Source organism: Littorina saxatilis, linkage group LG4 (assembly GCF_037325665.1).
Source record: "Littorina saxatilis isolate snail1 linkage group LG4, US_GU_Lsax_2.0, whole genome shotgun sequence".
NCBI classification, from domain to species: domain Eukaryota; kingdom Metazoa; phylum Mollusca; class Gastropoda; order Littorinimorpha; family Littorinidae; genus Littorina; species Littorina saxatilis.
The window spans coordinates 7,275,959-7,297,965 of record NC_090248.1 but is presented as its reverse complement, the minus strand read 5'-3'; the positions used below and the strand labels follow the sequence as shown (position 1 = coordinate 7,297,965).

The 22,007-nt window shown below is 43.5% G+C and overlaps 1 protein-coding gene, 1 long non-coding RNA gene and 1 other non-coding gene across 5 annotated transcripts in view; 2 read left to right on the top strand and 1 right to left on the bottom strand.

The window, feature by feature from the left end:
* LOC138963857 (uncharacterized) overlaps positions 1-16,432 on the top strand; it is a 40,141-nt gene extending 23,709 nt beyond the window's left edge. Inside the window, exon 3 of one of the 2 annotated variants that reach the window (XR_011454941.1) lies at positions 16,295-16,432. This is a non-coding gene — a long non-coding RNA (uncharacterized lncRNA). Of the gene's footprint in view, positions 1-325; positions 5,365-16,294 lie in introns of those variants that run through there. The other variant, XR_011454940.1, reaches the window with a different exon arrangement.
* Trnah-gug (transfer RNA histidin (anticodon GUG)) lies at positions 6,681-6,754 on the top strand. Its single transcript has one exon. It is a non-coding gene; the product is annotated as a tRNA-His (tRNA).
* LOC138963852 (macrophage-expressed gene 1 protein-like) lies at positions 7,777-16,521 on the bottom strand. 2 transcript variants are annotated; one of them, XM_070335709.1, is made up of 8 exons: positions 16,324-16,521; positions 15,805-15,996; positions 15,264-15,424; positions 13,293-13,476; positions 13,049-13,150; positions 12,057-12,301; positions 11,368-11,680; positions 7,777-10,167 (listed from the first exon to the last, which is right to left on the bottom strand). In XM_070335709.1, the coding sequence occupies exons 1-8, from the start codon at positions 16,519-16,521 to the stop codon at positions 9,103-9,105; spliced, it is 2,460 nt and encodes an 819-aa protein (XP_070191810.1). In that variant the 3' UTR covers positions 7,777-9,102. The 2 variants fall into 2 exon arrangements, with proteins under 2 accessions (XP_070191810.1, XP_070191811.1); XM_070335710.1 differs by lacking the exon at positions 13,049-13,150.
* Positions 16,522-22,007: the final 5,486 nt, after the last annotated feature.

Below are 22,007 nucleotides of genomic sequence, written 5' to 3'. Positions count from 1 at the left end.
CCAACCGGCAAAATAGCCTCTACCGTAACATATCGTTATTTTGCCGGTACCGGCAAAATAGCCATTGCCTTTCTGAAAATATGCTAAGTTTGTTTAAGAATACTCCAAGAACAAAATAGGGGTTCCCAGGTCTGCTTTGTGTATCACCCGTTACAAAGCGGTTCCACAAGTGTTTTGATTTTTATAGCTCTAGCTAGCTAATTTTCCTTCATGTCTAGGCTACAAACTTTTGAGACAGCCCTCGTCCATATAATATTGATACTAGAAGTAGGAATGGGTCATATTAAGCACGGCCTTTATGGATGTGTCTTGCTTTTCTTTCTAGTGCCAGTTATGGAGCTTGTGGATACAGAGAATGCAGTGACTATACCTGCAGTGCAGACATTTATGATGCAGACGCCAGAAACACAGACTGCAGTCAACACTCACGGTGATACCTGGCTGAAACGAGAGATGCAGACACCAGAAATACAGACTGCAGTCAACACTCACGGTGATACCTGGCTAAAACGAGAGATGCAGACACCAGAAACACAGATTTCAGTCAACACTTTCAGTGATACTTGGCTGGAACATGAGATGCAGACACCAGAAATACAGCCTGCAGTCAGCACTCACAGTGATACCTGGCTGAAGCAAGAAATACAGACACCAGAAACTCTGATTTCAGTCAACACTCATAGTGATACTTGGCTGAAACACGAGATGCAGACACCAGAAACACTGATTTCAGTCAACACTCACAGTGATACCTGGCTGGAACACGAGATGCAGACACCAGAAACACAGACTGCGGTCAGCACTCACAGTGATACCTGGCTGAAGCAAGAAATACAGACACCAGAAACACTGATTTCAGTCAACACCCATAGTGATACTTGGCTGAAACACGAGATACAGACACCAGAAACACAGACAGCAGCCAACACTCACAGTGGCATGCAGTTGAAGCAAGAGATAGAGGAACTTGTATCTGATGGTGTGGGTGACATCAGCAACAGTGCAGTGTCAGGGACAGGTTGCATGGAAAGTCGCATGCCCCTGTGTGAAGTAGAAGAAAGAGGGCCATGCAAAACTGTCCCAGTTCAAACGGGTGAGGCTACATCCCTTCATGTAGTTCATATTACAGTCACACATGTTAGTGAGAAGCCATATTTATGTACCCAGTGTGATTCTACCTTTGCCCAACCCACCGATTTGAAACAACACATGTCAAAACACCCAGAAAAACAAGTACATACAACCAAGAGACATATTTTAGGACCCCATACAGGAAAGAAACAGCTTTTATGTACAGAGTGTGGTGCCAGGTTCACACAGTCTTGTCATTGGACGCAACACATGTTGACACATACAGGAGAGAAAAAGCATGCATGTACAGAGTGTGATGCTAGGTTTTCATTGACTTATGGTTTGAAGCAACACATGTTGACACATACAAGAAAGAAAAAACATGCATGTACAGAGTGTGAGGCTCGTTTTTTACGACCTTGGGCTTTGAACCAACACATGTTAGGACACACAGGAGATAAAAAGCATGCATGTAAAGAGTGTGGTGCTCGGTTTTTGCGATCTAGTAGTTTGAAGGAACACATGTTGACACATACAGGAGAGAAAAAACATGCATGTACAGAGTGTGATGTTAGGTTTTTAAAGTCTAGTAATTTGAAGCAACACATGTTGACACATACAGGAGAGAAAAAACATGCATGTACAGAGTGTGATGCTAGGTTTTTAATGTCTCATGGTTTGAAGCGACACATGTTGACACACACAGGAGAGAAAAAACATGCATGTACAGAGTGTGATGCTAGGTTTTTAAACTCTAGTAATTTGAAGCGACACATGTTGACACACACAGGAGAGAAAAAACATGCATGTACAGAGTGTGATACTAGGTTTTTAAGGTCTCATGGTTTGAAGGAACACATGTTGACACATACAGGAGAGAGAAAACATGCATGTACAGAGTGTGATGTTAGGTTTTTAAAGTCTAGTAATTTGAAGCAACACATGTTGACACATACAGGAGAGAAAAAACATGCATGTACAGAGTGTGATGCTAGGTTTTTAATGTCTCATGGTTTGAAGCGACACATGTTGACACACACAGGAGAGAAAAAACATGCATGTACAGAGTGTGATGCTAGGTTTTTAAAGTCTAGTAATTTGAAGCGACACATGTTGACACACACAGGAGAGAAAAAACATGCATGTACAGAGTGTGATACTAGGTTTTTAAAGTCTAGTAATTTGAAGCGACACATGTTGACACACACAGGAGAGAAAAAACATGCATGTACAGAGTGTGATACTAGGTTTTTAAGGTCTCATGGTTTGAAGGAACACATGTTGACACATACAGGAGAGAGAAAACATGCATGTACAGAGTGTGATGTTAGGTGTTTAAGGTCTCGTGATTTGAAGCAACACATGTTGACACACACAGGAGAGAAAAAACATGCATGTACAGAGTGTGATGCTAGGTTTTTAATGTCTCATGGTTTGAAGCGACACATGTTGACACACACAGGAGAGAAAAAACATGCATGTACAGAGTGTGATACTAGGTTTTTAAGGTCTCATGGTTTGAAGGAACACATGTTGACACATACAGGAGAGAGAAAACATGCATGTACAGAGTGTGATGTTAGGTGTTTAAGGTCTTGTGATTTGAAGCAACACATGTTGACACATACAGGTGAGAAAAAGCATGCATGTAAAGAGTGTGGTGCTCGTTTTTTACGATTTCAGGGTTTGAAGCAACACATGTTGATACATACAGGAGAGAAAAAGCATGCATGTAAAGAGTGTGGTGCTCGTTTTTTACGATCTCATGGTTTGAAGGAACACATGGTGACACACACAGGAGAGAAAATACATGCATGTACAGAGTGTGATGCCAGGTTTTTAAGGTCTGGTACTTTGAAGCAACACATGTTGACACATGGAGAGAAAAAGCATGCTTGTAAAGAGTGTGGTGCTTGGTTTTTAAGGTCTTATGATTTGAAGCAACACATGTTGACACATACAGGAGAGAAAAAGCATGCTTGTAAAGAGTGTGGTGCTCGTTTTTTACGATCTCGTGGTTTGAAGCAACACATGTCAGAACACTCGGGGAAAAAAAAGCATGCATGTACAGAGTGTGATGCTATTCTTTTAACATCAGGAAATTTAAAGCAACATATGGTACGTCACTCAGGAGAGAAAACGCATGTATGTACAAAGTGTGATGCTGGGTTTAAAAGGCTTGGTTGTTTGACGCGACACATGTTAATACACACAGGAGAGAAAAACATGCATGTAGAGAGTGTGGTACTAGGTTTTCAACATCAGGATATTTAAAGCAACATATGGTACGACACATGTAAAAGTATGCATGTTCAGAGTGTGATGCTGGGTTTTCAAGTTCTCGTACTTTGAACATACACATGTTCATACATTCAGGAGAGAACAAATGTGTGTGTACAGAGTGTAGCCCCCCGCGGGTTAGAGGGAGTCCCATATTGGTTGGGACGAGAAAGAATTTACCCGATGCTCCCCAGCATGTCGTAAGAAGCGACTAACGGATTCTGTTTCTCCTTTTACCCTTGTTAAGTGTTTTTTGTATAGAATATAGTCGATGTTTGTAAAGTATTTAGTCAAGCAGTATGTAGGAAATGTTAAGTCCTTTGTACTGGAAACTTGCAATCTCCCAGTAAGATAATATATTGTACTACGTTGCAAGCCCCTGGAGCAAATTTTTGATTTGTGCTTTTGTGAACAAGAAACAATTTGACAAGTGGCTCTATCCCATCTCCCCTGTTTTCCCGTCGCGATATAACCTTTGTGGTTGAAAACGACGTTAAACACCAAATAAAGAAAAGAAAGCCTTCAGACGCAAAACCGCGTCACCATTTATGTTTATTCATGAGAGTGAGGTATCCTTCCAAGCCATTGGCTGCTATTTATGGACTGGGTGGCCGAGTGGTAACGCACTTGCGCTAGGAAGCGAGAGATTGCGAGTTCGACCCTGGGTCAGGGCATTAGCAATTTTCTCCCCCCTTTCCTAACCTAGGTGGTGGGTTCAAGTGCTAGTCTTTTGGATGAGATGAAAAACCGAGGTCCCTTCGTGTACACTACATTGGGGTGTGCACATTAAAGATCCCACGATTGACAAAAGGGTCTTTCCTGGCACAATTGTATAGGCATAGATAAAAATGTCCACCAAAATACCCGTGTGACTTGGAATAATAGGCCGTGAAAAGTAGGATATGCACCGAAATGGCTGCGATCTGCTGGCCGATGTGAATGCGTGATGTATTGTGTAAAAAAAATTCCATCTCACACGGGATAAATAAATCCCTGCGCCTTGAATATGTGCGCGATATAAATTGCATAAAAATAAAAAAAATAAAATCCCTGCGCTTAGAACTGTACCCACAGAATACGAGCGATATAAGCCTCATATTGATTGATTGATATTTGTGTGTCAGCAGTGACGTAGCATTTCTGGAAAATTCCTGAACGGAGAAGACAGGTAAACCCGTCCTAAGGCGCTGCGGCTATACCCGTCATAAGGCAGTCAAGGGGTTAATCCCTCTTGAAAATAAATTATGCACAGCCTTGACATGAAGGATAGAAAAAACCATGTAATTTAGAGATAAAATAACCAAAGCGAAATAAGCACTCTAAATGCATACGACATGTATAATAGATAGAGTAAGCGCATTGAAATGAAAAAGCGACTGTCATCCTCAACTAAGACATAAGACATGTCTTATGTCTTATGTCTTAGTTGAGGATGACAGTCGCTTTTTCATTTCAATGCTTTTTTTGCCAGGAGATTGGTTCCGTATAACTCTCGCAAACTCTATTACACATGTCATACGCATTTAGAGCGCTTACTTTCCTTTGATTATCTGATCTCTAAATAGCGCTCTCAGTCTGCCTCATTAGTTTAAAATTATGTAATTTAGAGAGTGTGATTTTATTTCCTGTGTGCCTGGTTGTTTGAAGCAACACACGTTATCACAAACAGGAAAGACACCAGTGTGATGTTAGGTTCAAAATGTCTTGTCATTGAAATGAACATTTTAGGATGTACATGAGGCCTAGTTCGTAGGTTCAGGCTATAATTATGATGTGAAGTGTGTTATATCTATTGTCTAGTGCAACACCTATTTGATGCAGAACAGATAAAACTTAGTTTTCGCAATGAGTGTTTCAGTCTGCCGGGAGGATTTAAATGTTACTACGTACTACACACACTATCATGATTTTATCCATGTCAGTATTTTTTTAACATTTTTGTGTTGATGGCATTTACTGAGACTTGTACATGAATGATTTGTCCTTTCGCATTAAACTGTCTCATGAAAATTCTGCACCAAAATATATAATTTTGCGTACTCGAATGCCTTTCGACAGTGACTTTGTGTGTAGAGGGAAGTGTGTGTGTATATGTGTATGTGTGCGTGTGTGAGTGATTTAATAGTCTTTCACAATACAATCTCTGCCAATTTTATTCCTTCACCTTCACAGTACTGGGCTATGATTTATTATGATACGATCAGATGCGGGTGAGAAAGACAAGCTTTTAAGGCGTCTCCGGGCTGTCACTTCAAGCTGCCACTATTTGTCCTGTGTTGAAGCCGCCATTATTTGTCCTGAATTTAAGCCGCCATTATTTTTTGTCCTGAGTTGAAGCCACCATTATTTGTCCTTTGTTGAAGCTGTCACTATTTGTCCTTAGTTGAAGCCACCATTATTTGTCCTTAGTTGAAGCTGTCACTATTTGTCCTTAGTTGAAGCTGCCACTATTTGTCCTTAGTTGAAGCTGCCACTATTTGTCCTTAGTTGAAGCTGCCACTATTTGTCCTTAGTTGATGCTGCCACTATTTGTCCTTAGTTGAAGCTGCCACTATTTGTCCTTAGTGGAAGCCACCACTATTTGTGCTTAGTTGAAGCTGCCACTATTTGTCCTGAGTAGAAGATGCCACTATTTGTCCTGTGTTGAAGCCGCAACTATTTGTCCTTAGTTCAAGCTACCACTATTTGTTCTGAGTTGATGCCGCCACTTTTTGTCCTGAGTTGAATTCGCCAGCATTTGTCCTGAGTTAAGGCCGCCACTATTTTTCATTAGTTGAAGCCGCCATTATTTGTCCTGAGTTGAAGCGGCCACTATTCGTCCTTAGTTGATGCTGCCACTATTTGTCTCTAGTTGATGCGGCCACTATTTGTCCTGAGTTGAAGCTACCACTATTTGTCACTAGTTGATGCTGCCACTATTCGTCCTTAGTTGATACTGCCACCATTTGTCTACCATTTACTATCAGAACTCTGGTCTTTATTTTGAAACACCTATGCTGAAGGTTGCAGTGAATGTTTTATTTTGTCCATAACTTCCCGCTGTTGTTTTTTGTTAACCCCTCCCCCCGCGGGTTAGGGGGAAGAATTTACCCGATGCTCCCCAGCATGTCGTAAGAGGCGACTAACGGATTCTGTTTCTCTTTTTACCCTTGTTAAGTGTTTCTTGTATAGAATATAGTCAATTTTTGTAAAGATTTTAGTAAGAAATTGTTAAGTCCTTTGCACTGGAAACTTGCATTCTCCCAGTAAGGTAATACATTGTACTACGTTGCAAGCCCCTGGAGCAAATTTTTGATTAGTGCTTTTGTGAACAAGAAACAATTGACACCGGCCCCCGTAGCGCAGTGGTTAGCGCATCGGGCTGTGGGCCGGGAGGTCGTGGGTTCGAATCCCATCAGGGTCATGTGGGTTTTTCGGGCTACGGTCGGCTCCTACCCAGAGTGGAAGTGCTATGGTTCCTATGGGAAGGCTGGAATCACACAGCCGAGTGTCATTCACTTAACGAATGCGACTTTGAGGGTGCTCAGGTTCTGTATACCTGACCAACACAGCAGGTGCGGCAGTTCTCGAGCCTGGTTGACACCAGGATATATTATGACAGTAAGCGTAGAGTGCTGCCCTGTCACGTAGTCTCAAACCAAAAAATTGGAAATCCATAGCATCATCATTGTAATCATCCTCATCTCATTAATCATCAAAAATTATAAATTGTCCTTGCTCTTGTGGCCCTTCATGCCCGGAGCTCTCATGGTGACCTTGGTCTCAGTGTTCCTGTTCCATCCTTCCCTGAATAGTACTTCTGCTGTCAGTCTTCAACGTGTGACGTTCTGGGGGGTCGACGGAGGGACGTGGTGGCGGTCTGCTCTCTGGAGGGGACCCTCACTCAGTCTGGCTCCGTGACTTAGCAGTCAATGTCGTTAGTAGGGGGCATAGTAGGTAGTGGGCTGCGTCCGTTAGCTCGGGACAGACCCACTACTGAACACCGTCGAAGTGACTCAGCAGAAGTGCAGTGTCATCTTCCGAGGGTAGCCTACCGCAACGACCCGACATCCCTCCGTGGAGCGTCTGTAAAATCGACAAGTCTGGCAGCGGAACGAAATTCAGATGTGGATGGAACAGCGAGTGCAGGGACGGGGCGGCGTGAGAGCACACCGGGACAAGGAACAGGTGTAAGGGAAAAAAAAGAAAAAAAAAAGAAACAATTGACAAGTGGTTCTATCCCATCTCCCCCCTTTCCCCATCGCGATATAACCTTCGTGGTTGAAAACGACGTTAAACACCAAATAAAGAAAGAAAGAAAGTTAACCCCTCTTTTAAAATTGACAACAATCTGAAAAAATAGATTCGAACACACACACACACACACAACTCGCCACTTGCGTTGAAATAATCAAAAATTCATAAATAAATAAATAAACAACAAAGTTTGTAAATCGAATTTTTATTTGTATAAGATACAAAACATTAAAGCACATGTCGACCTCTCAATCCCTAAATTTAACGAACAAGATACATAGCAGACTATTATAACGAAAAGATGAAAATAACGAAGATACATATATGCACGCACATAATGCGAAGAGACCCCCCACACAAAAAAAACACACCCACACACCTATAAACAACAAAGTGAAAGATGTCACAAATATGTACACAGTTCAAACCATGGAATGATCGACCCTCCGCCTTCCATTCCCATTTCCTCTTTGTTTTAAGATTTGTACCCCATTCGATTCAATTCTTAAATTTGAAATACAAATGCTATCTATGATTGCACTATTTTTCATCTTTGAATTGACTGTATTGCTTGCCAACTGTACGATTTCGATTTAATTCCCACGCCCTAAATACCGTTGAAATCATCTCTGTAATTGTACTGTTTGCCACCTGTGAATTCACTGTATTGTTTGCCGACTACGTGCGACTTCTAAAATACAAATCCTGTCTACAAATGCACTGTTTCGCCTCCTGTGAATTCACTGTATTGCTTGCTACATCAATGACAATTTAAAAGGTACTATCATTCTCGCACAACCAGCTATCTTTAATTTTTAAATGATTGTTTACATAGGTAAGCATGCTGCAGACACTCTACCGAAAACCACAGAAACATAGAGTTGTTATCTATCCTAGCTCAAAACCTTGAGTTGATGAAACATGCAGGACTCCGACTGCGTAAACAAAATGCACCAATCCCTGAAATTTAAGGAGAGGAGAGGGGTGGTGGGATTTTGAAGTTTACATCCAAAACGGTTTCCTCCGAAAACGGCGTATGGCTGCCTAAATGGCGGGGGGAAAAACGGTCATACACGTAAAATTCCACTTGTGCAAAATACACGAGTGTACATGGGAGTTTCAGCCCACGAACGAAGAAGAAGAAGATCCAAAACGGTTCAATTTGACAACAAATCTGAACACATTAAATGTGTTTGTTATTTACACACTTCTTGGAAAACCGCGAATTCCCGAAAAAAAGTGGGACTGCTGAACATGAGTTTAGCAATGTGGAAGACAATTGCACGCAAAGATAATACTACAGTACATGGCTTGCTTCGTGCTACCATGGCAGGTTTACACAGGATCTTTTTCAAAGCTTTGTCTAACTGAAGTAAATCAACCACATTCAACCCCTTGTTTGGACAACCCCAGTTGGATAACCAAGAGGCGGTCCGACTGTCAGCGTTACCACCGGAAGTCCATAAAACCAGCTCAGTCCTAGAGTGTCCATCGAAGCAGGCAGGACCCAATCGCTTACTGCCCGTTCTCGCCAGCCACTTCCACAGTGACGGTGCTGGGTGTTCTGCCGGACTCGCGCACGCTGCCGTAGTTTTCCTGCGGGTCGAGCAACGGGTTCTGCAGACGGCGGTACCCAGCTCGGCCCTTCTGACGTCTGGACCGGACCGCCAGCACAGCCAGCGTCGCTATGGCAACACAAGCCAAGGTCGCTCCGATGGAGATTCCGGCTGCGGCTCCGGCTGAGAGGGAGGAGGAGGCTTCGGAGGAGGAGTCGGAGTTGTCTCCGCTGCTTTGCGCGGCAGGCTGCTGCAGCATGGCTTGTGCGGCTCCGTTGCGCTTCCACGTCTTGGTGGCAGGGTCGAAGATGACCATGTTGTTGGGGTCCGGGGGAGGGACCGGGGGATCGGACACGAAGGGGGGTCGCTTGATGGGGGGCAGGACGGGCCCGGCCATGGCTCCGGTCATGACGCAGTAATTGATCTGACAGCCCTGGTCCACAGTGGCCAAGTGACGGCTGTAGCCATCGGGGCAGCGCTGTGGCCACTCGCTCGCCTGGTCGTGGAAAAACTGCTTCAGGGTCCCGTGCGGGTTGGACCCCGGGGGCAGGGACTTCTTCTGACCATGACCTTGAAGCTTCTTGGGACCTTGGCTGGTGGAGGGGTCAGATACGGCGAGAGGGTTGCCGGCGTCGCAGCTGATGAATCCAGCGAAGGGGACGGAGAACTCTTCCCCGAACTCGTAGTCGTCGCTGATACAGACGTGCAGGTCGGCCTTGTCGCCCACCTTGAGCGGGAAGAAGGTAGGCGGGCAGGTGGGGCCTCGCGTGACGGGGTTCTCTACCTTGGAGGAGTACAGTCCCCCGAACAGGTAGCCCGAGTTCGGGGGAACGGGACCCGAGGCCACGCACCAGTAGAAGTTGTAGATGGCCTTGCTGCCGTGGTACTCGTCGTGGCACCTTTTCCAGAAGAGTAAGTGACGATGACAGACGTGGTCAGTGCGGCTAGAGGTCATGGAGCCAGAGTGGAGCTTGACCGCCTGGTACTGGGGTGGACACGAGAAGGCGCCGGTCAGTGGGTTCACCTGCAATTACAAGACACAACACGCCATTATAATACAGTATAACCTCCCTTTTACGACCTTCAACATTGCTAGAAAATCAGGCTTTAAAAGGGAGGCATCTTAAAATTGAGGTACAATTTAGGGAGGCTATAAATTGAACATCCGAGTAACGAGGTTCTGAAAAACTGAAGGAGGAGGTCTTAAATGTCGAGCAACACAAAACATCGACCTTTTGACAACTGTAATGTCTTGAGCCTGTACTGCAGACAAACACACAAAACATCGACCTTTTGACAACTGTAATGTCTTGAGCCTGTACTGCAGACAAACACACAAAACATCGACCTTTTGACAACTGTAATGTCTTGAGCCTGTACTGCAGACAAACACATAAAACATCGACCTTTTGACAACTGTAATGTCTTGAGCCTGTACTGCAGACAAACACACAAAACATCGACCTTTTGACAACTGTAATGTCTTGAGCCTGTACTGCAGACAGAAACACAAAACATCGACCGTTTGACAACTGTAATGTCTTGAGTCTGTACTGCAGACAAACACACAAAACATCGACCTTTTGACAACTGTAATGTCTTGAGCCTGTACTGCAGACAAAAACACAAAACATCGACCTTTTGACAACTGTAATGTCTTGAGCCTGTACTGCAGACAAACACACAAAACATCGACCTTTTGACAACTGTAATGTCTTGAGCCTGTACTGCAGACAAACACACAAAACATCGACCTTTTGACAACTGTAATGTCTTGAGCCTGTACTGCAGACAAACACACAAAACATCGACCTTTTGACAACTGTAATGTCTTGAGCCTGTACTGCAGACAAACACACAAAACATCGACCTTTTGACAACTGTAATGTCTTGAGCCTGTACTGCAGACAAACACACAAACCATCGACCTTGAACCTGTGCTGCAGACAAACACACAAAACATCGACCTTTTGACAACTGTAATGTCTTGAGCCTGTACTGCAGACAAACTAGCAAAGACTACACTGAAAAGAAAGGTACAACCGTGTTTTCGAAACTACGACGTGGAATTCGACCAAATAGCCTTCTGCGAGTAAATATCTTACTGCGCATGACTGCTGAAGACATGGAACCACGATAGCGCATAGAAACCGTACTAGCGAAGAAAGGCCGGGAAACAACTGAATAATGGAGCTAACCCTTATAAACAAACACTTGCACGTACTTGCGGAAGGTCAGCACACAGGTTACCGTTGTCGGACCCGGGTTGCATGGCACAGGTCTGGAACACGCCTCCGAAGGTCAGGTTGGTGGGAGGGGGCTTGCAGGACCCATCCTCCGTGTTGGCGGAGGGGGAGAAGTTGGGGGAGGTGGGGTCCAGACATCCGGGAATCCTGTTGAAGGAGTAGTAGGTCTCCACAGCTTCCTTGACGTTGGTGTAGACCTCGCTCAGCGTGGAGGCTGGCAGTTCTGGGAGCTGGGACCCCGTGATGACGTAGTAGATGGGATCCCCGGATCTGTCCAGAGCTACCAGGTCCCTGTAGAGAATTATGTGACTCCGATGTGAGAGAGAAATAAGCATACAAGAGACAATTAGACAGACGCATTCATGCACGCACATCATACGCAAGTACACACACACACACACACTGACACACACACACACACACACACACACACACACAATTACAACGGCACCCCTATACCCCCCCCCCCCCCCCCACGTACATAAACCAGCACCCCCTCCCCCCCCCCCCCAAACCTACACCCCCCTGAAAAAAAGACGCAAAGATCCCCCCCCCCCCGCCCCACAAGCTCTCCCGCCTACTCCCCCAACCTTCTCAACCCTCCCCCCCCCCCCCCCCATCCTCTACCAAACACACTTACAATCATACAAACAGAAATGAAACCTACTGATCCACCGCAAGCGCCCACATATCCGGTGTAAAATTGGCAGGTCGAAAGAGTGGCCCCCCTTTGGTGAGAATGCTGGAAGACGTGCGTTGTTTCTGGTAAGAGTCAACAAACTTGTCGTCTGTCTTGGTCTCGTAGGAGGCCGACATCTTGAAGACTTTGAAAAGAGAGGCGGAAGCAGAGGCCAGAATGTCGCTCTTCTTTTCTTTCTGACTCAGCACCCAGTCTTCTCGAATCTGGTCTACCTGTACAGAGAGGAAGCTTTCGTCATTATTTCTGCTTTGGTTTTGTAGGATGTTGAAATGTCGAACACTTTCAAGAAGGCAGCAGCAAAAACGTGAAGACGTACAGACACGTTCTGGTAATGTTCACGAGCTGCTGTAAAAGAACCACACTTTGCAGACGGGATGCCAGTCTTGACTCGAAACTGATGCAAAATCGTCGGCAAAAACTGAGGGACCCTTTTAACTTTGAAATTAGATGCATTCCATAAACTGACTTATTTTCACGTTTAAGGAATACAACAACATGTCGGACTGTTGACCGAGAGAGTTGCACTTTAGGCACTAACCTTGAACATTACGCCTCAAATTAATTGGGCGTAGTCGACTTCGCGAAGTCTATTTCACGAAGCTGGCTGCACGAAGCCGCTCAGCCGTTTGGCGCTGAATTTTTGATTAAAAAAGAAGACTTCGCCAAGACGACTTTGCACTCAACCATAGACCAAATAGCCTGGACCGCCCACTCGTCACTGCCCGTGACCCTTCGAGGTCAAGTTACGCCTCTCGACTTTCAGGGGCGCGTCACGTCCGGTTTGAAAGGCCAGCGATTCGAAGACAGTGAAAAGAAAGCACGCTCCAGTTATTTGTGACAATGGGAGGTGACAATGAACTGGATTTTCCAAAACTCCAAACTAAACTTAACAAACCTCAACGAAAAACATGTTCCATATGCACTTTTGCTGAGTTTATTTTAGCATTTTCAGAACTTACCTCGGCAACTTCGTCCATGTTTACAATCGACACCGGATATGACGTCCCCCTGATTTCTGAAAGGCCATGTAAGCGTAGGTTCCTAAATGCGAGAGGCGCTACCTCGTAATAGAGAGAAAGAGCGGAGAGAGAGCTAGTTGGCGGTCCAGGATAAATGGTCTATGACTCAACTAAGGGCAACCTTTATCGGGAAACGCACTACAGAGACATGTTTTCTTCTTCTTTAAGCAGCTGTTCTACCGACCTGTTCCAAGGCAGCTCCGGCGTCAGCCTTGGTCACCACGTGTGTACCGAAGTCCCTGACCAGCAGCTGGGACAAGAAGCGGGCCTGTTCCGTCTCCCCCAACTCGTTGGCCGCAGCGATGGACAGTACCCGGCTCTTGAACACCGGGTGGAGGGGGGTGTCTGGCTGTAGCTGCACTTGGTATCTGTAGAAGAGAGAAAAGAACAATATAATACAATATAATGCAATACAAATTACAATATGATGCGATGTGATGTAACACAAGGCGATGCTATACGATATGATGCTATACAATGCAACAAAGCCATGCAGTGCAATTCAATACAATACAATACAATACGATGCAATACAACACAATACAGTACAATACAATACAATACAACACAACAAAACACAACACATTGTAATACAATACAATACAATTCTAATCCCCAGACCTATGAGATGCAACATACAGAGTACAGTGCAGTACAGCACAGTACAAACATAATTAACACAAAATAACTATGCAATGTAGTACATTCTCCTGTAGCTGATTTAACTGTTGGTTCACCAGTCTGTTGCAGCAAATACCAACTGTGCCCTATTATGACATTCATCTTTAACTTCAAAACGTTTTAAAAGATATGCCACCTAGCAACTTTTCGCGGGATTTTATTTAGTTTAAGTTACATTGGACAACCTACAAAAGTGCGTCAAAAACGACCACGATCCTCTTCCTCCTCCTCCTTCTTATCATCGTCATCATCATCATCATCATCATCATCATCATCATCATCATCATCTTTATCTTCATTTTCATCATCATCATATCAACGTCAAAGAATGCAGAGTACAAGTCGAGGGATATGAATAATCAAAGTTTAGAACAACAAGATGTTAATTTTGAATTACAAAGGCCGGAAAAACAGTCCTTTGACAATAATTCTGATCATCTTTGAAGGGAAAGAGAAATGGACGGGGGGGGGGGGGGGGGGGGGAGGGGGGTTGGGTATGGAGCGTCAACGTTGAATTGTTGTCAATTCAATTGATCATGTTTTCCTGTCAGGCGTTAAAGTCCTTCCTCGTGTGCTGTGTTATCTCTTTGTTTTCGACTAGACGAGGAAAACAATGGAAGAATAGCTTTTTGTCAGACAACTCTCTGTGACTCTGTCCTTGAAATTCATTGAAACAGTCGTGGGTGTGACAGATATAAAAAAAAAATATCAAGAAAACAACAACGAGCAGTTTATTATTCAATGTACACAATACGTGACAAAACTTGAGTCGAATGGTGATTTGTTTCTGAGAAAAAAAAACCCAGTGTATTGTTCAGCATTCAGGATGCTCATTGACATAACCTAAAACTTTGCTTCATAATGTTGAGTTGGAAGTATTCCAGGCTGATTAACATGCGGTCAGCTTGGATAATCTACGTCATGGGTAGGCCTTGAGAATCTCTCAATATCACAAAATATTCTGCTTCCTGTAACATCCAGTCTATTCAGAACAACGGATATTGTGTCATGCTGACCTGTTTACATTTCAGTTGAAGTACTTTTTCTGATGAAGCAGGAACATCTTGTGGGTTGTACGTATTTCTTTTGTTATTCCCATACACAAAGACGCGCGCGCACGTACACATTCACGCGCACTCACGCACACAACGACAAAACAACAACAACAACAACATTCCCAAAACGACAACAACAACAAAACAAACACATGACTCATCTTTAAACAGGAAAAAAGTACACTTTCCTGAATAGCTCAGAAAGCTTTAGACGCCAACTGAGCGGTACCCATATTCACCTGATGTATCTGACTAGAGCTGAGCAGACGGCTAACAAACAACAACAACAACAACAACAACAACAACAACAACAACAACCTCTGAAAAGATTCAGCTCAAATCCAAGAAGAAATAAACATCAGTTCCTCAGTAGCTCACAACTCTCACGGACGTTTAAACCCTAACTGGCCATTACCCACCTGGTGTATCTGAGCTGAGCGCGAGTGGTCAGAGACTTGTCCCCTATCTGCTTGGACTTGACATCTTCAAAGTCCGAGGAAAACTTGCCGCTGATGCCAAAATTGGTCAAGCTCAGGCCAGCATCCACGTTGATTGACCGGGCAGTGCTGCTTGTCCAGTTCTGCGGGACACACACACAGATAGTCAAAGAAAGAAAGGTACAAAGACGGACGGACAGAGAGGTTGAAGGCAGTGACATAGAACCACACAGAATACACACACAGACACGGACACACAAACACAGACGGACACACACAGGGGAGGGGATAGGAAGAGGGGGTCTAAGTAGGAAGAGACGGTCTAAGGAAGATAGGAACGGAAGAGGAGGACTAAGGGAGGAAAGGATGGGAAGGGGGAGTCTGAGAGAGGAGTGCTTTAAAATTGATTTGTTTGAAAAATATCTTTTGAAAAAATTCCGTTACTTCACAAGTGAAGCCAAAATATGCCCCCCAAAATGCAAAATATGTACAATACTGTAATTAAGTACTCTGTAATATATACCTTCCAATGCGTGATCAGCTCAGCAAAGGTGTGTACGTAGCTGGCTTTTATCGGTACAGCGCTAACGGAGTCTGGTAGTAAGAAACGGCCGTCGTCAGTGGTGCGACATTGAGAGTAGTTGAAGGTCACAACCTGACCTTCGTACACATTGCGAAGGTTGTCCCAACCAAAACCGGGCAGCACTTCAAAGCGCTGAAAATGATAAAATGATAAAATGATACTGGTGACAAATATGATTTTTACTTTTTTCTTTCAAAGTTAGGGTTTAAATTATGACAGGCAATTTTGTAGCTAAAATCGCTATAAACAGGGTGACGACGATGTGGAAGAAGAAGAAAGAGGAAAAAAGGAAATGATGATGATGATGATGATGATGATGATGATGATGATGATGATGATGATGATGATGATGATGATGATGATGATGATGATGATGATGATGATGATGATGATGATGATGATGACAGTGACACATCTCTACTTATTCCAGGAAAGACAACATAAAATCCAAGCCCTTACCATCATTTCATAACCGTTCCTCCTGCCGACTTCCAGACATCGCCGTGGGTCACCCAGAGGATAGAGCGGAGGGCCCTGGCCGGCATAGGGAATGCTGTCGTCGTTGTTGCTGTTTTCGGCGACGTAGCGAACAGCAGACGACAGGACTGTGTCAGAGGTCAAGGCCAGTCCAAGCAGCAGCACAGAGGCACGCGTCATGGTTGGCAATCACCTGCAAAATTATATGTTGTATTTTTTTTTCTGTCGATGGTGGTCAGCTTATTTTGGTTGGACAGCGTATACCGATATTACGCATGTGTGTTGTGTTTTAGTTGTGGTGCTGCCCTGTGTGTGTGGGTGTGAGTAGGGGGTGGGGCTACGTACGCGCGGTTATACGCGCGTGTGTGTAACCAAAATATCACGATGATCTTTGTAAATTATCGAAAAAGAACAGGTTTAAACATAACGCAACACGTGAAAAATCGTGGAAAACAGTGATCGTCAAAGGCTGACTGGCATTGCCCGTTGTGTGTATATAAGAACCGCTTAGCGAGATCTCAAATTGAGGGGTTGCTGATTATGGATAGAATTAGTACGTGTTAGAATTCACCCCACTAGCCTTCTTAACTTGCATGCCATCGAAAACAAATGTCGAGAACTGAATGGAAAGACATAAATATAAATAAGACTTTTGTTTTTGATGATCTAAGCCTTAATTTGGCAGTATAAAAATGTGACTAATTTGTGTTAATTTTTCCTAGTAAGGTTAATTAATTACCATCACGTGCAAATTACTCATAACGCAGCGTCACAGGTTAAGACATGTCGGGATTTTCCTACTTTCAATGGAGGAAGTAATTTGCTTTTATGTCACGTAAACATCTTTCATCTATCTAATATAGGTCCCTGGACTGATCAAATGTGCCCATTGTGCTGGCCAAAGTTGTTTGCAAGTGGTCAGCTTGCCAACGAACAGCATACAGTCATCAGAATCATGTCAATTAAGCTGTATACGTGTGTGTGCGTGTGTGCGTGTGTGTGTGTGTGTGTGTGTACGTGTGTGTGTGTGTGTGTGTGTGTGTGTGTGTGTGTGTGTGTGTGTGTATGTGTGTCTCTCTCTCTCTATCTCTCTCTCTCTTTCTCTCTCTCTCTCTCTCTCTCTCTCTCTCTCTCTCTCTTTTTCCCTTTTCGGATGAAGGGACTTAAAAACCAACCACTATTTAGATGTGTGATGATTTTTGCAATGACTTGCTTGGTTGATTGTTTTCCTTAAAATGCAATGTATGGCTTAGAGCATGATGTTGAGAAAGTGCAAGCTGCTCTATTTCACATCATTTAACTCGCAATCTACCTCAATGCAATGCATTTTGTGTACATATGTATAATGTGTTTTCACTTTAGTTATCTGTTAAAATGTAGAATTTTTTATTTTTTTTTATATTTTTTATCTTGTATTTTTACTTCATTGTTGTAGTTAGTCCCTCTTTAGGGCGAGGGCTGGATGTAAAAAAGCAGACCACTGCTTAATCTACTACCCTCGTTAATAAAGAATTGTCATTGTCATTGTCATTGTCTCTCTCTCTCTCTCTCTCTCTCTCTCTCTCTCTCTCTCTCTCTCTCTCTCTCTCTCTCTGTCTATTCCAATTGTTCTAACCTTTCTAGTCTTTGTTAAATTGTGTGGGCAATGAGTCAGAGGTCTCGTAATAAAGATTTAATTATTTGTAGTTTTCTTTTCTTTCTAGGATTGCCATTATAAGCTCATAGCTAAGCTTGTTTTTGATTCTAATATGTTAATCATGTAATGTACCAATCAATTGCTAAACCAAACAATGTTTAAACCAAGAATCATTGTTGTGTGATATTGTTGTGTGATATTGTTGTGTGATATTGTTGTGTGATATTGTTGTGTGATATTGTTCATGGTTTGAGGTAAAATTAAAAGTGCAAGTGAAATGCAATTTCATGCCATTTGACAAACTTTTATTTGAGTGCCACTGTGGCATTGATATTGCGACTTTAAACCGAACTATCAACACGTGAGGGCCCCAAAGGGTTTAAAATCGTGATCGTGATTGGCGTTTTTGACCTTTCTGTGACTGTGATTGCCGAAATTTCCATTCCTGTGATCGTGATGGGACTTTGCCCGTGATCCGTGATGACAAAAAAATCAAGTCTCGTGATCGTGATCGTCATTTGTTTTCGTGATCGTGATGGGCATTATTGCAAAGCATTTTATTTTCAACGTACATTTTTCACAGCTGTATCACTCTATGATCCTCTATTCGTCAAGGAGCCAATCCTGATTGAAGGAAAGCAACAACACATTCAGAAATATGATTTTGACAGCGATTGCTTCCCTTTAAGAGAACTAATCACACACAAAAAAAGAGATCCAATCAGAAGGCGAATTGCAAAAGTCTGCCAAACTTCATCCAATGGAAGGGCTTCGTGCTAAAGCCTTTTGAGTGCATTCAGTCAAATTCGAATTCGAAGATCAAAAATGGCATGCAGCGGTACTGTCATCGAACCTCTGGTATATTTTGTGGATTCAAACCAGACCAAAGGCGGCGAGAATGCCTTCCTTGATGGAAAGGTCAGGCTACGGGTCTGTCTTTCCGAAGACGAAATGTCAAGGTATGTTGATCTATTCAGGGCCGGACTAGGTAAGTACTAGGGGGGGGGGGGGGGGTTACAGATGGCGGTCCAGGGGGAAAAGCCCCTTGGTGGGCCCTTGGTGGGGGTGAAGCTGAACGTTTTTTTATGTTTCTGGAGGGAAAGGAAGCCTCTCCTTGAACGAAAAAGGTAAATTCGACAGCAAGCTGTATAGGCAATGAAGAAGAATTGAGATTGTGAGGACTCATAACCTACTTTTCATCACAAAAATCGTTGAAGAAAAATGTCTTTCGAAAGGGGGTGAGAGGTGCGATTTCTCCTCGGATTTCATGATGATCCAGATGCAACCCCACCACCCCCTCCCTCCCCCACAAAAAACAAAAAAAGCGTTTGGGAGGTAGTATGCTAAAGCCAGGGGGGGTGCGCAACCCCTGTAACCCCCCCTCCCCCCCCCCCCCCCCTAGTCCGGCCCTATCTATGTTGCTCTATGACTGTTCTGAATGTAGGCAAAGATCTTGAAATTTGTTCAAGATCTTTGAGTTTGATTGAGATCATTGACATTGTCGACATTGCCACGTCCGGCTGTCACTCGCTCAGTGTAACCTCGACTGGCTCGAGTCTGATCGAACCTGCGTGTAGCCAAAACCGAAACTGGAAATGTGTTTTTCATCCCAGCAACGTGGACACGCTTGGCATAGATTCTAATTGTCGCTTCTTTGCATTAGGCTTGGATTTATTTTAGCGCCTGTAAACTTATCAACAATGGGTTAAATTCAGGAACTATGGCGGGGAGACGTGCCAGTTTGGGTCACTTGATCCTCATGTCAAAGTCGATCAAAGTCATGTTCGTTGGGGATTTTGTTATTATAGACTCTACCATCACACATACATGTACTTTAATTTCAATCCACCCAATAGTTTTTGAGAAAATGGGTTTAAAAGATTTAGCTCTGGAAATGTGAAATTGTGCAAGTATATATTCATGTGTGTGAGTGAGGGTGTGGGAGTTGAATGTGTAAGAGTGTATATTCCTTTGGGCCGTGCCCACCTTCATGATTCCTAGACTGACTTTTAGTCAGGATTATAGATTTTACCATCACACATACGGCATGTACTTTAATTTCAATCCACCCAATAGTTTTTGAGAAAATAGGTGTAAAAGATTTAGCTCTGGAAATGTGAAATTGTGCAAGTATATATATATTCATGTGTGTGAATGAGGGTGTGGGAGTTGAATGTGTATGAGTGCAGTGTCGGATTAGGGGGGGGGGGGTTACAGGGGTTCCGGAATCCCCCCTCCCCCCCGGCTGTCAAAAAAAAATTAATACTAACTTTAAAAGAAATAATGAGTGGCTGCTGACACCAGTTGATCATGTTTAAAATCAAGGATAAGCCATAAATTGTTCATAAAATAGCTAAAACTCTTCAGCTTCTGGGGGGCTAAGCCCCCCAGACCCCCCAACGGGGCCTTGCCCATGTACCCCACAAGGTCTATCCCTGGACCCCAGGTTGTAACTCCCCCCCCCCCTCTGGCTTAACTTCTCCGGCCCTGGAGTGTATATTCCTTTAAGTGTCTGTATGAGAGAGAGAGAGAGACTCAGAGAGCGAGAGAAAAAACAATGAAAACAACATTCTTGTTACTGATTACAAATCATGATATGTATTTCTATGTGTGAATGAAAGAGAATTCCAAAAAAATAATAAAAAAGTGCAACAGTTGTCACTTTGTGTTGAATAAACAATAGATCCAGAGGAGCGAATAACTGTGTGGTTGTGTTTACTTTGACACGTGCTTTCTGTACCTGCAACTTTTACCGTGACCGTGATTTGCCACTGGTGTTCGTGATCGTGAAAACAAAAATCAAGGTAACTGTGATCGTGAAAGCTAAAATTTCCCTTCCCGTGATTGTGATGATACCCCCCCCCCCCCCCCCTTTGGGGCCCTCGACACGTGAATGAGCCGCTTTCTTGGCTTTTCTGATAACAGGTCAAGCTAAAGTTACTCAGATTAAAGTTCTTATGAAAAGAGGCTAGCCAGAAACGTTAATTACAAGAATGATTGTCATAATTTTTAGTAATTCTTTCTAGCAACACATCAGCGCACAAGGTGTTAATTGTAACTGTCTTACAATAAATAGGATTAAATGCAGTCATTATCTGAGTTGGGTCTAGTTTGCAGTCGTAACATTGGATTGAGCAGCATGTGAACTTATACCGTAAATGACAAAAGAAAAACCAGGTAAACAAAACTACGCAGCAAACTGAGAAGACAAAGTGTATAGCGAAAGCGAAAATAGAGAGATGGAATAAAAACGTCAGCAAATTATCCTTTTGAACAGAAAACACTTTTTAACATCCAAACAGAATATACATCTCACTTTCACTCAACACAAATGTGTTCAAGCAATTGGGGACAATGACATATACTGGATTTATCGACAAGAGTAATGAGCTTCTTTTAAGGTCATGAACTAAAGCCAACGTTGCTGGTAAAGGCAGTCCCATAGCATGTTTGGTCATAAGGCCTGGCGCTCACCTATGTAACTTCAGCAGGACCGATGACGCACTGCAGATTATCCCAGCCCGCGACACGTTGCGTGAAAGGAAAACAGGCCAAGTACTCGTCATGATCCCTATCGCGGCATAAATAATATGCAGTGCGTCGTCTGTGCCGCTGAAACTGCGCAGGTATAATCTGCCCTTAACCTTCGCCGTAGGTCGCTAAAAACATTCTTTGCAGCACGTCGTGAGTACCAATGTAACCATACTTCTCAAAGAAGGAAAAACATGCACGGGTAAACAAAACAAGAACAAGGCACAACCACATCTCACACAAACGTAGGCACACACACACACACACACACACGATACAAAAAGAACAGGAAAGAAAAAAAAAAGAAAAAAAAAGGATGTAGAAGAAAAAATTACCCGCGGTTCTCAAACTCCCGCTCAAGTTCGCTGCTTGTTCCTTGAGCCATCTTGAAATAGATCAGAACTCTTCTCAGAAAGAGAACCAGAAAGTCACATTACACTGTTAGAAGTATGGTTACATAAGTACTCACGACGTGCTGCGAAGATAGTCGATGTTTGAC

Excerpts from the sequence above, each read along its gene's own strand:
- LOC138963852 (XM_070335709.1), bottom strand. The coding sequence starts at position 16,521 with ATGACGCGTGCCTCTGTGCTGCTGCTTGGACTGGCCTTGACCTCTGAC. Across the intron at positions 13,477-15,263 it reads GCTCAGCTCAGATACACCAG|ATACCAAGTGCAGCTACAGC; the intron begins GTGGGTAATGGC and ends TCTCTTCTACAG. Across the intron at positions 13,151-13,292 it reads CCGGAGCTGCCTTGGAACAG|GTAGCGCCTCTCGCATTTAG; the intron begins GTCGGTAGAACA and ends CTCTATTACGAG.